Source organism: Piliocolobus tephrosceles, chromosome X (genome assembly GCF_002776525.5).
Source record: "Piliocolobus tephrosceles isolate RC106 chromosome X, ASM277652v3, whole genome shotgun sequence".
In the NCBI taxonomy this organism is placed as follows: Eukaryota; Metazoa; Chordata; class Mammalia; order Primates; family Cercopithecidae; genus Piliocolobus; species Piliocolobus tephrosceles.
In genome coordinates, this window is record NC_045455.1 from 79,194,316 (window position 1) to 79,207,301 (window position 12,986).

Sequence of the window (12,986 nt, forward strand, 5' to 3'; positions counted from 1 at the left end):
CCTTTCTACTAAAGTGTCTCCATTTCCTGGGAAAATGTATCAAGAAGCCCAGAAAATTAACCCCAAAATTCATATGAGACTAAAATCAATGCCATTTGAGTATCATTTCTTAATTGCCAAAAGCAGATGTGGACTTACAAGGAAGTGAATAAAGCCTCTTTTGCAAGGTCCCTTTTAAGTGTTAGGAGTGGACGGGAGTTGTGAAGTATTTCATGTGGGGAGGAGAAGTCAGATTGCATTGTGGGAACATTTCTACATAAGAATTTCTGGTCAATTGCATCAAGATAGCTTAGGGATAAAGAAAGAGACCTGAACCTCTAACAGTCAAGTAAATTGTAATGATTTGTTTTCCTAAGTTAAATATTTCATGCCTGTTTGTTGTTGCTGTTGTTGTTATTGTTGTTTTTCTTAAAGAGGGCCACAAAAAAAATTGTATAAAGTTCAGGACCGACAAAACCTGAATTGGCTGTTAGACAGTACAATACTACCCAGTACAATCCTGCCCAGAATACGTTATTTTATTTTTACTGGGGTCATCTTGTACTAATAGAAATTATTTTAGGGGCACTTTTGAAACCAAGGCTAAATCATAGCTTTAAAATGCATTGGTAAAATACTTTATACAATTAAGGGAAAGAAAGAGAACTAATATATTCCCAACAGTGAAGCCACCCAGCGTTCAGGGGCCTCTAGCTGTTGATATCTATGTAGGGGTTAAAAGTACTGGCTATGGAGCCAGGCTACCCTGGATTTCCATTCTGAGTCCATCATTCCCTATCTATGCCACCTTTGGTGAGTCACTCATGCCCTGCAAATAGGAGGCATTCAGTAACTATCTGTTGAGTGAATGAATAAATAATGCATCAATCCCACACACTGTCCAGAAAACTTTATCAAATACAGTAGTTCAATTTAATTCCATTTTAAAAGCTATTTGTTGCACATCCTTTAGGGAAAAATTTTGGACAAAAGGGTGGGAGGGGATGCAAGAGTTTAAGCAAAGTGTTGTTTGGATTTAAAAAGAGTACTTAAATTTGGTTGAGGAGATTGGAAACGGTTTCATGGAGCAAACAGCATTTAGGGAAGAGCCCTGAGATTATTAGGATTAGATCTGGGCGATGTGAAAGATAAAGCAGGCTCGAAGCATTTCAGGCTGAGGAAGCAATACAATAAGCCAAGACTCAAAGATGAAAAAAAAAATGCAGAGAGTATGTGTTCGGGGAAAAATCAGCAGCCCCACTGGCTTGTGGCAAAAGAATTCATGGGAGACTGGATTGGAAGCTATTCAGGGTCATACCACCACTTCAGTCACTGATCCTCCCCATTTTGGAGATGCTGACAACTTCCCTGTAAGTGAAGGTTCACCCAACCACCATTATAAGTTACACTTTACTTTCTTTATAGACAGTGCCTTTATTTAACTGATACGAAGAAGTATGGGACTCAGTAAACAATTAATAAATTATAATTAAACTCTTCTTGTTCCAGTATTGAAAGGGAATTTTTTAATTCAAGCTTTTGTCCAAGTATGGGTTATCCGTATCTTTTTTGAATAGCGACTTCTTTCACATAGAGATCATTTGAATTTCAAGGTTCAAGTTGAAGCTATTGACTGGAAGACTGAAAGGGAAGGAAGCGTAATGGGTGTTGGGTTAACAACATAAATTTTGTTCTAGGTTATTAGAAGAGAAATTGTTCTCCAGGCAAATTTTGACAAAGCTGGATGAGTAAATGAAAGAAATGCCATTCTAGTTGGTACATAAAAAAGGAACTGCCTTGGGCCAGACTTCAGTTTCAAATTGGCCTCCAACACTTACCTGTAGTGTGGTCTTGGGCAATTCATCTAACCTCTCTATGCCTTGATTTCCACTTGTATAAAATGAGAAGTACAATCACAATAATAAAATATGCCAGCAGTATATTGTATTACTATCCACCTGTGGGAGGAGTATGTATTTTCACTCCACTGTCTTTGGACCTGGCCATGTGATGTGTTTTGCCCAGGGGAATGTGACATTTGCCACTCCTTTTATTATGAGAACAGCATGCTCCTAAGGAGGCTGCTCTTTCAGTCCGCATTCTAGAACAAAGAAGACACAGGAAGCAGAGATGCAGCTGATCTACAGCTTACATAAAACCTGAATGATAAATAAACTTTGTCATTGTAAGTCACTGAGATTTGCGAGTTGTTCCTGCTGCAAAGCCAAGTAATACACTGTGCCACCCACCTCACATATTTGTCCTAAGCGAACTTTAAAAATGTTTTAAAGCACTTTATAATGTTCTGTGTCCGTCTATGTCTCAAAGCAGCTCCTTCTCTCGCCATAGATTGATGCAGGTCAGAAAAGTTAGAAACAGCACTAACTTATGTGAGACAGTAAAGTGGGAATACCTACTTTCAAAGCTGCACCTCCCTCTCCTGCCCTTCTGCCATTGGTTCCCAAATTCGTTGCTACTGCCCCGTTAGGATTATACTCAGTTCCTATCCCATATCCTCATAAAACAAAATAATTGCACAGGTTTTTTTTATTTGTGATGTGAACTCTCATAAAATTATTGAAATGGTACCGCTTTTTCTGCTAGTGTTGGCCCCAATTCTCTTTGAGAAAATGCTCAGAACTGCCGGCGTCTGTTTCTTCTCTCTATTTTGGTTAAATTTTACTTGAATCCTTCATTTAGTCAATTTTGCCAGAACTTCTCTGTGGAATGCTATTTAAATTCAAAGCACTGTATGAAAAAATTTCAAACGGATCGCTTAAAAAACACACACACACATTTCAATTTACTTAGCAGTAAGTAACTCTTGTTGACTAAACTCAATAAAGAAGCAACCACTGAGACCATAGAGAAAAATCCCAAGGGGTGGCACCCCGACTGGCATTAACCCAGGGAGACATGATGGCTAGGGAAGTAGGTGGGACAATGACTGGGCTCGAAAACAAGAAAATCTTTGTTATAAAAGCCTCCCATTTCTGCACACTTAAGTTGAAAGAAGGTGAGCTTCCAGTTACATAAGCCTAGGCAGTTTTGAATTCCAGGTAGCCCACAATCTCTTGCAACCTTAGGCCGCTTACCTGAGACTTAGCCTTTCTTACCCAACGAATCAGGGAAAATAAAGCTCTTACAAGACAAGCAAGTTCGTGTTAAATGGAATAAGGTGAGTGGAACACCTAACAGAGGACTCAAACATTAATAGCGTCTCCAACAACTTTCGATTTGTGGTTGGCTGAGGCGGAGGAACAAGATGGCGGCGCCGGCGGCGTGACCGGGCCCTCGGGCCCACAGCCGTTGGCAGCGGTGGCAGCGGTAATGCCGCCGCAACTCGCTGTGCCCGCCCCCTTTCTCAGCCCGCAACGTCGCCGCGACAGCGAGGCAGCGACCGCCACCCAGAAAGAGGTTGTGGCCCAGCCTGGCAACCTTGAGAAACCCTCGAAAACTGGCCTGGCGGAAACCCTGGTGTGCTCTGGGGATCAGGCTGACTCCAGGCCCTGTAACACCGGGAAAGGCCTTGGTGGCCATTTCCAGCAGCCCTCACCCTCAGCCTTGTGGGCTGGCGGGCCCCGGAGGCCTCCATCCTCCCCTAGAGGGGTCAGGGCTGAGCCCAGCCTCCACCTTTGCCTCTCAGGATGGGAAACAACAGCGGCTCCAAGGCCGAACTCGTTGTGGGAGGGAAATACAAACTGGTGCGGAAGATCGGGTCTGGCTCCTTCGGAGACGTTTATCTGGGGATCACCACCACCAATGGCGAGGAAGTAGCAGTGAAGCTGGAATCTCAGAAGGCCAAGCACCCCCAGTTGTTGTATGAGAGCAAACTCTACACGATTCTTCAAGGTGGGGTTGGCATCCCCCACATGCACTGGTATGGTGAGGAAAAAGACAGCAATGTGCTAGTCATGGACCTTCTGGGACCCAGCCTGGAAAACCTCTTTAATTTCTGTTCAAGAAGGTTCACCATGAAAACTGTACTTATGTTAGCCGACCAGATGATCAGCAGAATTGAATACGTGCATACAAAGAATTTTCTACACCGAGACATTAAACCAGATAACTTCCTGATGGGTACTGGGCGCCACTGTAATAAGTTGTTCCTTATTGATTTTGGTTTGGCCAAAAAGTACAGAGACAACAGCACCAGGCAACACATACCGTACAGAGAAGATAAACACCTCATTGGCACTGTCCGATATGCCAGCATCAATGCACATCTTGGTATTGAGCAGAGCCGCCGAGATGACATGGAATCCTTAGGCTACGTTTTCATGTATTTTAATAGAACCAGCCTGCCGTGGCAAGGACTAAAGGCTATAACAAAAAAACAAAAATATGAAAAAATTAGTGAGAAGAAGATGTCCACCCCTGTTGAAGTTTTATGTAAGGGGTTTCCTGCAGAATTTGCCATATACTTGAACTACTGTCGTGGGCTGCGCTTTGAGGAAGTCCCAGATTACATGTATCTGAGGCAGCTATTCCGCATTCTTTTCAGGACCCTGAACCACCAATATGACTACACATTTGATTGGACGATGTTAAAGCAGAAAGCAGCACAGCAGGCAGCCTCTTCCAGTGGGCAGGGTCAGCAGGCCCAAATCCAGACAGGCAAGCAAACTGAAAAAACCAAGAATAATGTGAAAGATAACTAAGCGTGAATGAGGAACAGAAGCAGCAGAACAGATGATTCGAGCAGCATTTGTTTCTCCCCACATCTAGAAATTGTAGTTCATATGCACACTAGCTAGTGGCTGTGGACAACCATTTACTTGGTGTAAAAACTTTATTTCAATATAAACTGACTCTGGGGAGCGTGGGTGATGCTGTATCCCAAGGTGTAGCCGCTGTAATTGTGAATATTAACTAAGGTAATGAAACATGGTGTCTGGTTTTCTATTGCATTTATTCAAATAGAAAAATTAACTAAATGGTTGACACACACGAATTGGTGGAGACATTGTCCATATGCCAATTTTTTGTTAAAACCTTTTATTTTGAACTAGACTGCTTTGAGATCTCATTTCAGAAGAGCAGTCTTCAGCCACAGCTGTGAAGGTTGTAAATGCTTACAATTGAGCATTTTTAGGGTTTCTCCATCCCTGGGGTCTGCAAATTGTTCACATGAAAAGCATTCTTAAAATGGTTGGCTTCTTGTTTGCAAGCCAGCTGATCTGGTAGCAACCAAAAATTCCAGTTTTGAGAATAGGAAAGATTCTGCCTGCTTACCTGTGAAGACATAAGAAAATCTTAGTAACTACCAGATTATCTTTAGAATTCCACATTAACTTTATCATGTTCTCGGTATTATAAAAACAACAACAACCATATTTGTCACAGAAAGTTAACATCTTACAACTGAACATGTATGTACATTGTTTAGATAAATGTAATCACTGTAAACACCTATATGATCTGGGATTTTGTTCGTATTTTGAAATGGGAGCTTTTATGTTTTACAAGTTCACTAAAAACAAAACTATTTCTGTAAGGAAGTGATACTTTTTTAAACAACAGCCAAAAAATGCCTTGCTGATTCACTAGGAAATAAAAATCTCCCCAATTTTTTAATAGTCAACTTAAAGTCATTTGTTACATGATATTCCTTTGCAAGTAAATTTTATTTCATGATATAACTTTTTTCAATGTTTTTATTCTAAAATAATTGTTTTGTATGAAGAGGAAATGTATTCTTTCATTTTTCTTTTTCTAATGACTTGTGGCACAGTATCTAGTACTGCAACTGTCAGAACTTGGTATTGTTACTTCTTCCACTGACTAATAGCTGAGCTGATTTCAAATAAGAATGCAAGCATTGAAGGGTTTGACTACAAAACAGTGTTGTTTAAAATACTTGTGAAATGGCTATAAGCAGTTGACTTTTACCGTTGGAGAGCACAATGTGTGAGGTTCTGTGATCATTGACCCTCCCTAACCCCCATCTGTTTTTCTGAATTATCTGTGTGTGTGCGCTTCCTCTCAATCTTTTTGCAATTTTTTTTTCTCTGACGCAAGATAAAGGAAAACTCATTTTCCTTTTAATTCTTTAAATAGTCTTTAAATAGTGTAATTTATTCACTTATAGCATGTCAGGATAAATTAAAAGAACATTTATCTAAAATGCTGCCAGGAGCCTATTGTGTAAATGTAGGCATTTTGTAAAATAACCTTGAAACTGTAAATTGCCACATGTTTGGTCAGATTGTATCAGGTTTTATTTATTTTTTTATTTTTTTCATTTGAAGACTACTTCAGCAATAATTAATTCCATGATTACCGCATTCTGCCATTAAGGGATATATTAGTACTATAATACTGAAGAAATCTTAATAAGTCCAAATGTTGGGGATAGGAAGCTTCTTTGTTTCTTTCTATCCACCCTCGTTAGTTAAAGTATTTATTTCTTAGCTATTAAGCCCTTTCCAGAAATCAGTCTCATAAAGCTATTTTTGAGTATAGTTTATATAAAAGAAAAATATTTAACTTTGGTAGTAACTTTTCCAAGCTTACCTCCCTCTAGCAAGATATTGTTCAGTGCTTTTATTCATTATGCACTTATTCTGAAATATTCTTGTATTCTTGCCATTTGAAAAGGTTGTGGCATAGTTGTTCTATAATGAAGTTGCAGATTTAAAACTACTGTTAGCTTTGTAAAACAAAATATAGGTGTTTTTCTCCTGCTATATCATCATTCCATTTTTCTTCTAGATACCATTCATTGTCTTCACAGTTCATAAAAGAAGAATGTGAAATGCAGTGAATGCTGTTACTAGTCATGCCAAGAGATGAATCTCATTTCACAAAAATTACATTATGTTTTTCCACTAAAGGGTGATATAAGTTGAAGACACATCACTGTGATATTGGGAGACCTCACCCCTTAAGGCTCCACAGTGGCTTCCTCAGCCGAATTCCAAGTTACTGCTCTTTGCTTTGTTCACCCATTGGAAAGTGCAGTTTTTTTACACATTGGGAGATGGCCATTCTAACTACTGTTCAATGTCTCTGTTTTGGGGAGGGTAAAACAAGAAAATTTTAAAAAGAGTATACGTGTCCGGGCACAGTGGCTCACGCCTGTAATCCCAGCACTTTGGGAGGCCGAGGCAGATGGATCAGCTGAGGTCAGGAGTTTGAGACAAGCCTGGGCAGCATGGTGAAACCTCATCTCTACTAAAAAATACAAAAAGTAGCCATGCGTCCTGGCGGATGCCTTGTAGTCCCAGCTACTCATGAGGCTGAGGCAGGAGAATCACTTGAACCTGAGAGACAGAGGTTGCAATGAGCCGAGATCACACCACTGCACTCCAGCCTGGGTGATAGAGCAAGCCTGTCAAAAAGAAAAAAAAGAGTAGATGTGAAGGGAGACACTGGTTATCCTACCATGCGGATGTGCTTATGCTTTGATGGTCTACAAATAAATACTTGGAGGTTTACCTTTACTATGATTTTTCCACCAACAAATATTTTTATTAAGAGATTTTCCTAATTCCATTATAATAAAAATATCAAACAAAAGAAGTTTTAAAAAAAATCGTCTTCTTGGATTCTTTGTCATTAACCGTCTTCCATTGGGAACCTACTGTCAAGTAACAAAAGGAACTATATTCTGCCACATGAAGACAAAAGACAATAATATATTTTGTATTCTAAAGCCAAAAGCTTAAAAGAAACAGCATGAACACATTTATATGTATGTACTTTTTTCCTTGACATATTTATAGCTTCTCATAGGTCACACACATTAAAAAGTAGCACACACCTGAAATGTGCGGAAGTAAAATCACACATATTCCGAATAAAGTACATCTTCAGTTCTGTATTTCTCTGTCCTCCAACTTTGAAATCCCTAGGAACTACAAAAAGAGGGAGAGAAAAAGAGAGCCCCCCACCCATCAAGAGGTCATATTGAATGATTCCAAGGAGTAGTAGAAACCTGTACTGAATCCAGGTTCTTAAACTGCCAAGTTTTAACTCCTGGCTGCAGTTCCCAACATATGACATAATTTAGAAACTTGATTTAGGCACAGGAGAATCACAGGACTTAAAACACTGTGTCCCTCAGCATGTAAAATATTTATGGAAAATCCAGGCAAGTAATAAGCTGTAAAGAAACTAAAAGGAAAACATTTTGAAAAATGGCAGCTATAGTATTTTAAATCAAAAAGGGAAAAAGAAGAAACAATGGCCATTTTATTAATGTGTAAGTTGAGTGGAACCTCTTTGGGTCCTTCACAGCCTTTCTATTCTTCCACCATCTTCTAACATCTATGATTCCTTGGGGCCATTACGAGACCCACCAGGAGGATGGAGCAGCTGAGGATGGTGCTACTTTTCCAATCAGAGATGATCACAAAAGTTTAGAAATAAGCATTTTCACCCCAATCCAGCAATATCAGCACCACCACCCACAATGCTTTCACATACAGACTTGTTCACATATATCAGGCTGCATTTAATGTGTCAGTTGGAACTACAGTCATACCAAGGCTAAACTGAGGAAGAGTGAAAGCTTACACATGTCACTGTTAACAGTATTCAGTTCCTCAGAGCTGTTAGCCAGAGGCCTCTCTTAGCACCCTGTCACATGGGCTTCCCTGTAGAGCATCCCACGATGTGGCAGGTGGCTTCATCAGAGAAGCCAAAGGAGTATGTGTGCCAGTGAGATGAAGTCACAGTCTTTTATAACCTAATCTCAGAAGAGACCGTCCTTCACTTTTGCAGTATTCTCTTCATTAGTAGTATATCACTAGGACCAGCCCACACTCAAGAAGGGATCACACTGCTGCAGGAAGTCAGGGACCCGGAACGGAGGGACCAGCTGAAGTCATGGCAGAAGAACATAAATTGTGAAGATTTCATGAACATTTATTAGTTCCCCAAGTTAACATTTTTATAATTTCTTATGCCTGTCTTTACTGCAATCCCTGAACATAAATTGTGAAGATTTCATGGACATTTATCACTTCCCTAATCAATACTCTTGATTTCCTATGGCTATCTTTAATCTCTTAATCCCATCATCGTCGTAAACTGAGGATGTGTGTCACCTCAGGACCCTGTGATGATTGTGAGGGAGGAAGTAAATGGCCCCTGTCTTGGGCCAGGATTCACTCACAGTGTCCTTCACCCCATTCTTACTCTCTGATCCCTCAAAGCCATGGTACCTGTGACTGCAATTTCTTTCCTCTCCTTCTAGAACTTAGATTTGTGTCTATTAGACTTAAAACATCTGCATCATCACTGTTATTTATTTGAACTGTCTCTTTTAGCACAGACCTGCCTGTGCTACCCACACATAACAAAGATGAAGTCTTCCTTGAAGATTAGGCAGATACTTGTTTCTCTGAGTTAGGCTTAGGTCTTTTGGCCAGAGATCAAAACTGTCAATAACTTTACTGTCACTCTGAACTGTTGGTCTGTCCCAAGATTCCTGGGAATTGTCTAGAGAAATGATTGAAATAGACTTTTGCTTTCCTTCAGCTTTGGCTCAGTCCTTACGGATTCTGTGTTTTTCCCAAATCCCTCTTGACTTGACGAACATTGATGAGGTTCCTCTTCTTCCTCATCTCCCAGTTATCAATGTTATTTTGTTACTTTTGCTTTACATGTTTCTATACTACCAAAAACTTTAAGTACACCGGTGCTTGATTTCAGCCTCACATCCTTCCTTTTAGGAGTCCTGTTTTCTCTATTCCATGCAATTCCAACCATCAAACCTCCTTACTCTCACCGCTTAAGATTCAGGCTTGCCAGTCAGACCTCCCATTTCCCAGGTTTCAATGAGTGCTTGATCTGTTCAGAGTAAACACGTATCTCATGCAAGACTAATCAGAGTTATTTTTGTTTTCTGAGAGACTGATACGGATGCAGAAATTGTAGAGAATACTTAAGAGTTAGAAGAAAAATCTAGGTCTGAATATACTTGGGACTCTCTTCCCTATCATTTGAAAAGATAAGCTGACAGAGAGATAAAGCCAGCAAAAAAGCAAAGAGAGCCAAGAATAGAAAAAAGAAGCAGATATTTGACAGCATTATCTGAGCACCTAGAGATAACCATGCTTAATGATGTAAATCTTGGACTTTCCACTCATGTGAACTGATCATTTATTTTCTTTTGCCTAAACTGGTTCAAAGTATGCTTCTGTCATTTGTAAAGAAAAGAGACCTGACCAGTTTGCCTCCATTTCCACATAGCAACTCCTCAGTCACTTTCGGGGAAGGAAAAATATTTCACCATCATTATATACTTTACACTTGCACAGAAACCGTGCTTCTCCTTTTTTCCTTTCTTTCTTTCTTTTCTTAACCTTGACTAACTAAATAACTGTAAAAGGATTCTCAACATTTAATGGGTCTATTTTTTTAAATTACTTTAAATATTATACAGCCTATGAGTAATTTGTGGAGACACATGTGGCCACATAGGTGGGGGAGAGTGACCAGTCTGGCTGCAATACAGTTAAGGCCACTTTCTGTTTGTCAACATAACTCATCTTGCTCTTTCATGTCTATGCTGCCCCAAAATCATTGCATTATTGTCAGCAGCCTGAAAATTATAAGAAGACAACATATCCTCTATCTCAACCAATAATTATTATTTGCAAATTTCCCCTTTTCTATCAAAAAAAAGTTTCTTTTTCTCTTTTGCCAGCTACATTTGATCCATTTTCATGATCTCTTGCTTCTTTTTTACTGGCCCTTTTGGATCTGATGCTGTCTTTCTGTTTTCACAGTGTGATGGTTAATACTGAGTGTCAACTTGATTGGATTGAAGGATGCAAAGTATTGATCCTGGGTGTGTCTGTGAGGGTGTTGCCAAAGGAATTTAACATTTGAGTCAGTGGACTGGGAAAGGTAGACCCACCCTTAACCTGGGTGGGCACAATCTAATCAGCTGCCAGCATAGCTAGAATATAAGCAGGCAGAAAAACGTGAAGAGAGACACTGGCCTAGCCTCCTAGCATACATCTTTCTCCCATGCTGGATGCTTCCTGCCCTCAAACATCGGACTCCAAGTTCTTCAGTTTTGGAACTCAGACTGGCTCTCCTTGCTCCTCAGCCTGCGGATTGCCTATTGTGGGACCTCGTGATCCTGTGAGTTAATACTTAACAAACTCCCCTTTACATATATGTATTCCATTAGTTCTGTCCCTCTAGAGAACCCTAATACACACAGTCATGGCCTTTTTCAGGTCTGATTTAAGACAGCTCTCAGTTGCTCTTCATTGTGTGGCTCATGATAATGTGTTCACAAATCCACTGTCTACTGTATTCAATCCAGGCTCCTCCACCTTCTCACCTTATACAATGGTCTTAATATCAGTGTCCCTCCAAAGTTCATATGTTGGAACCTAATGCCCAGTGTGAGAGTATTAAGAAGTGAGACTTTTAGGAGGTGATTAAGTCATGAGGCTCTGTACTCATGAGATTAGTGCCCTTATAGAAGAGGGCTAAGAGAGCCCATTTGCCCCTTTTGCCCTATGAGGACAATAGAAGTTGCCACGTACAAAGAATGAGTCCTCATCAGACACTGAATCTGCTACCACCTTGATCTTGGACTTCCCAGCCTCCAGAACTATAAGCAACAAATTTCTATTGTTTAAAAGTACCCAGTCTAAGCTATTTCCTTATAGCAGCAGGAATGGACTAAGCCACATTAACACTCAGTACTCCCTTCTCTTTCTCCTCCTCACCTACCACCTCCAATTTCTCTTCTCAATTCTCTCAGTCGATCTTCTTTTAAGCTGTTTTTTAAAAGTCCAGCTAGGTCACTATCCTGTTTTGGGTTCACTCCATCAAAGTTTATTTTTTTAAGTTAAAAAGAAAAATCATATCAAAAAAAAAAATCTGATTTTTACAGCACAATTCCTGGGAGCAATTTTATGATAAAAATGAAAAGGAGAAAACTGCGTGGTTTGAAATTTTAACTTGCTAAAAATGCTTTCTAGGTTTTATTGTTCCAATTTATTAGTTAAGTAACACACTAAATGTTTCCATATGTCAGTGACTTCATTATTGCGAACAAATAAACTGACTTAAATACACGCCAAAAGAGATTGCTCAACTAAATCTGTGGTGGTTGGATGAAAAAATATATAATTAAACTCTATCCAAGAAGAGTAAAGGGTTATAATAATAAAAAAAAATACTGCATACAGTTCTGGTCACAGAAACATAATCAATTTCTAAATCCCCTTTAAACACTTTTTAAAAAGAACAGCAACAGTGTGCTTCTAAGAGAGTCAATCAACTAAAAAGGTTTTTCTACATTTAGAAGCTTATTGTCATTTAATCCTTCTCTGTTTGAAGAGGTAGTTCCTATTGGACAGGAAGTCTTAAAAACTCTTGGCCAGGCACTGTGGCTCACGCCTGTAATCCCAGCAATTTGGGAGGCAGAGGTGGGCAGATTACCTGAGGTCAGGAGTTCCAGACCAGCCTGGCCAACATGGTGAAACCCCATTGCAACTAAAAATACAAGAATTAGCCGGGCATGGTGGCACACACCTGCAATCCCAGCTACTCGGGAGGCTGGGGCATGAGAATTGCTTGAGCCCGGGAGACGGAGGTTGCAGTGAGCGGAGATTGTGCCACTGCACTCCAGCCTGGCTGACAGAGCAAGACTCTGTCTCAAAGAAAAGAAAGGAAAAACTCTTGCCAAAATTCTCACCAAAGATATATTAATACAAACTACCCAATATGCATTAGTCAGACAAACTCTAAAAACTATGACTTTTTTTTTTTTTTTTTTTTTTTTTTTTTGAGACGGAGTCTCCCTCTTTCACCCAGGCTGGAGTGCAGTGGTGCGATCTCAACTCACTGCAACCTCCACCTCTGGGGTTCAAGCAATTCTCCTGCTTCAGCCTCCCTAGTAGCTGGGACTATAGGCACAAGCCGCCACGCCTGGCCAATTTTTGTATTTTTAGTAGAGACAGGGTTTCACTATGTTGGCCAGGCTTGCGTCGAGCTCCTGACCTCGTGATCTGCCCACCTCCGCCTCCCAA

General features: G+C 40.1%; 1 protein-coding gene across 1 annotated transcript; it reads left to right on the forward strand.

Moving 5' to 3' along the window:
- The first annotated feature begins 3,221 nt into the window (after positions 1-3,221).
- On the forward strand, positions 3,222-5,614 carry CSNK1A1L (casein kinase 1 alpha 1 like). The gene has a single exon (XM_023208686.1). It carries the CDS (start codon positions 3,627-3,629, stop codon positions 4,638-4,640), a length of 1,014 nt encoding a protein of 337 aa, XP_023064454.1. The 5' UTR covers positions 3,222-3,626; the 3' UTR covers positions 4,641-5,614.
- Positions 5,615-12,986: the final 7,372 nt, after the last annotated feature.

Coding starts and splice junctions, on each gene's coding strand:
- CSNK1A1L (XM_023208686.1), top strand. CDS start 3,627: ATGGGAAACAACAGCGGCTCCAAGGCCGAACTCGTTGTGGGAGGGAAA.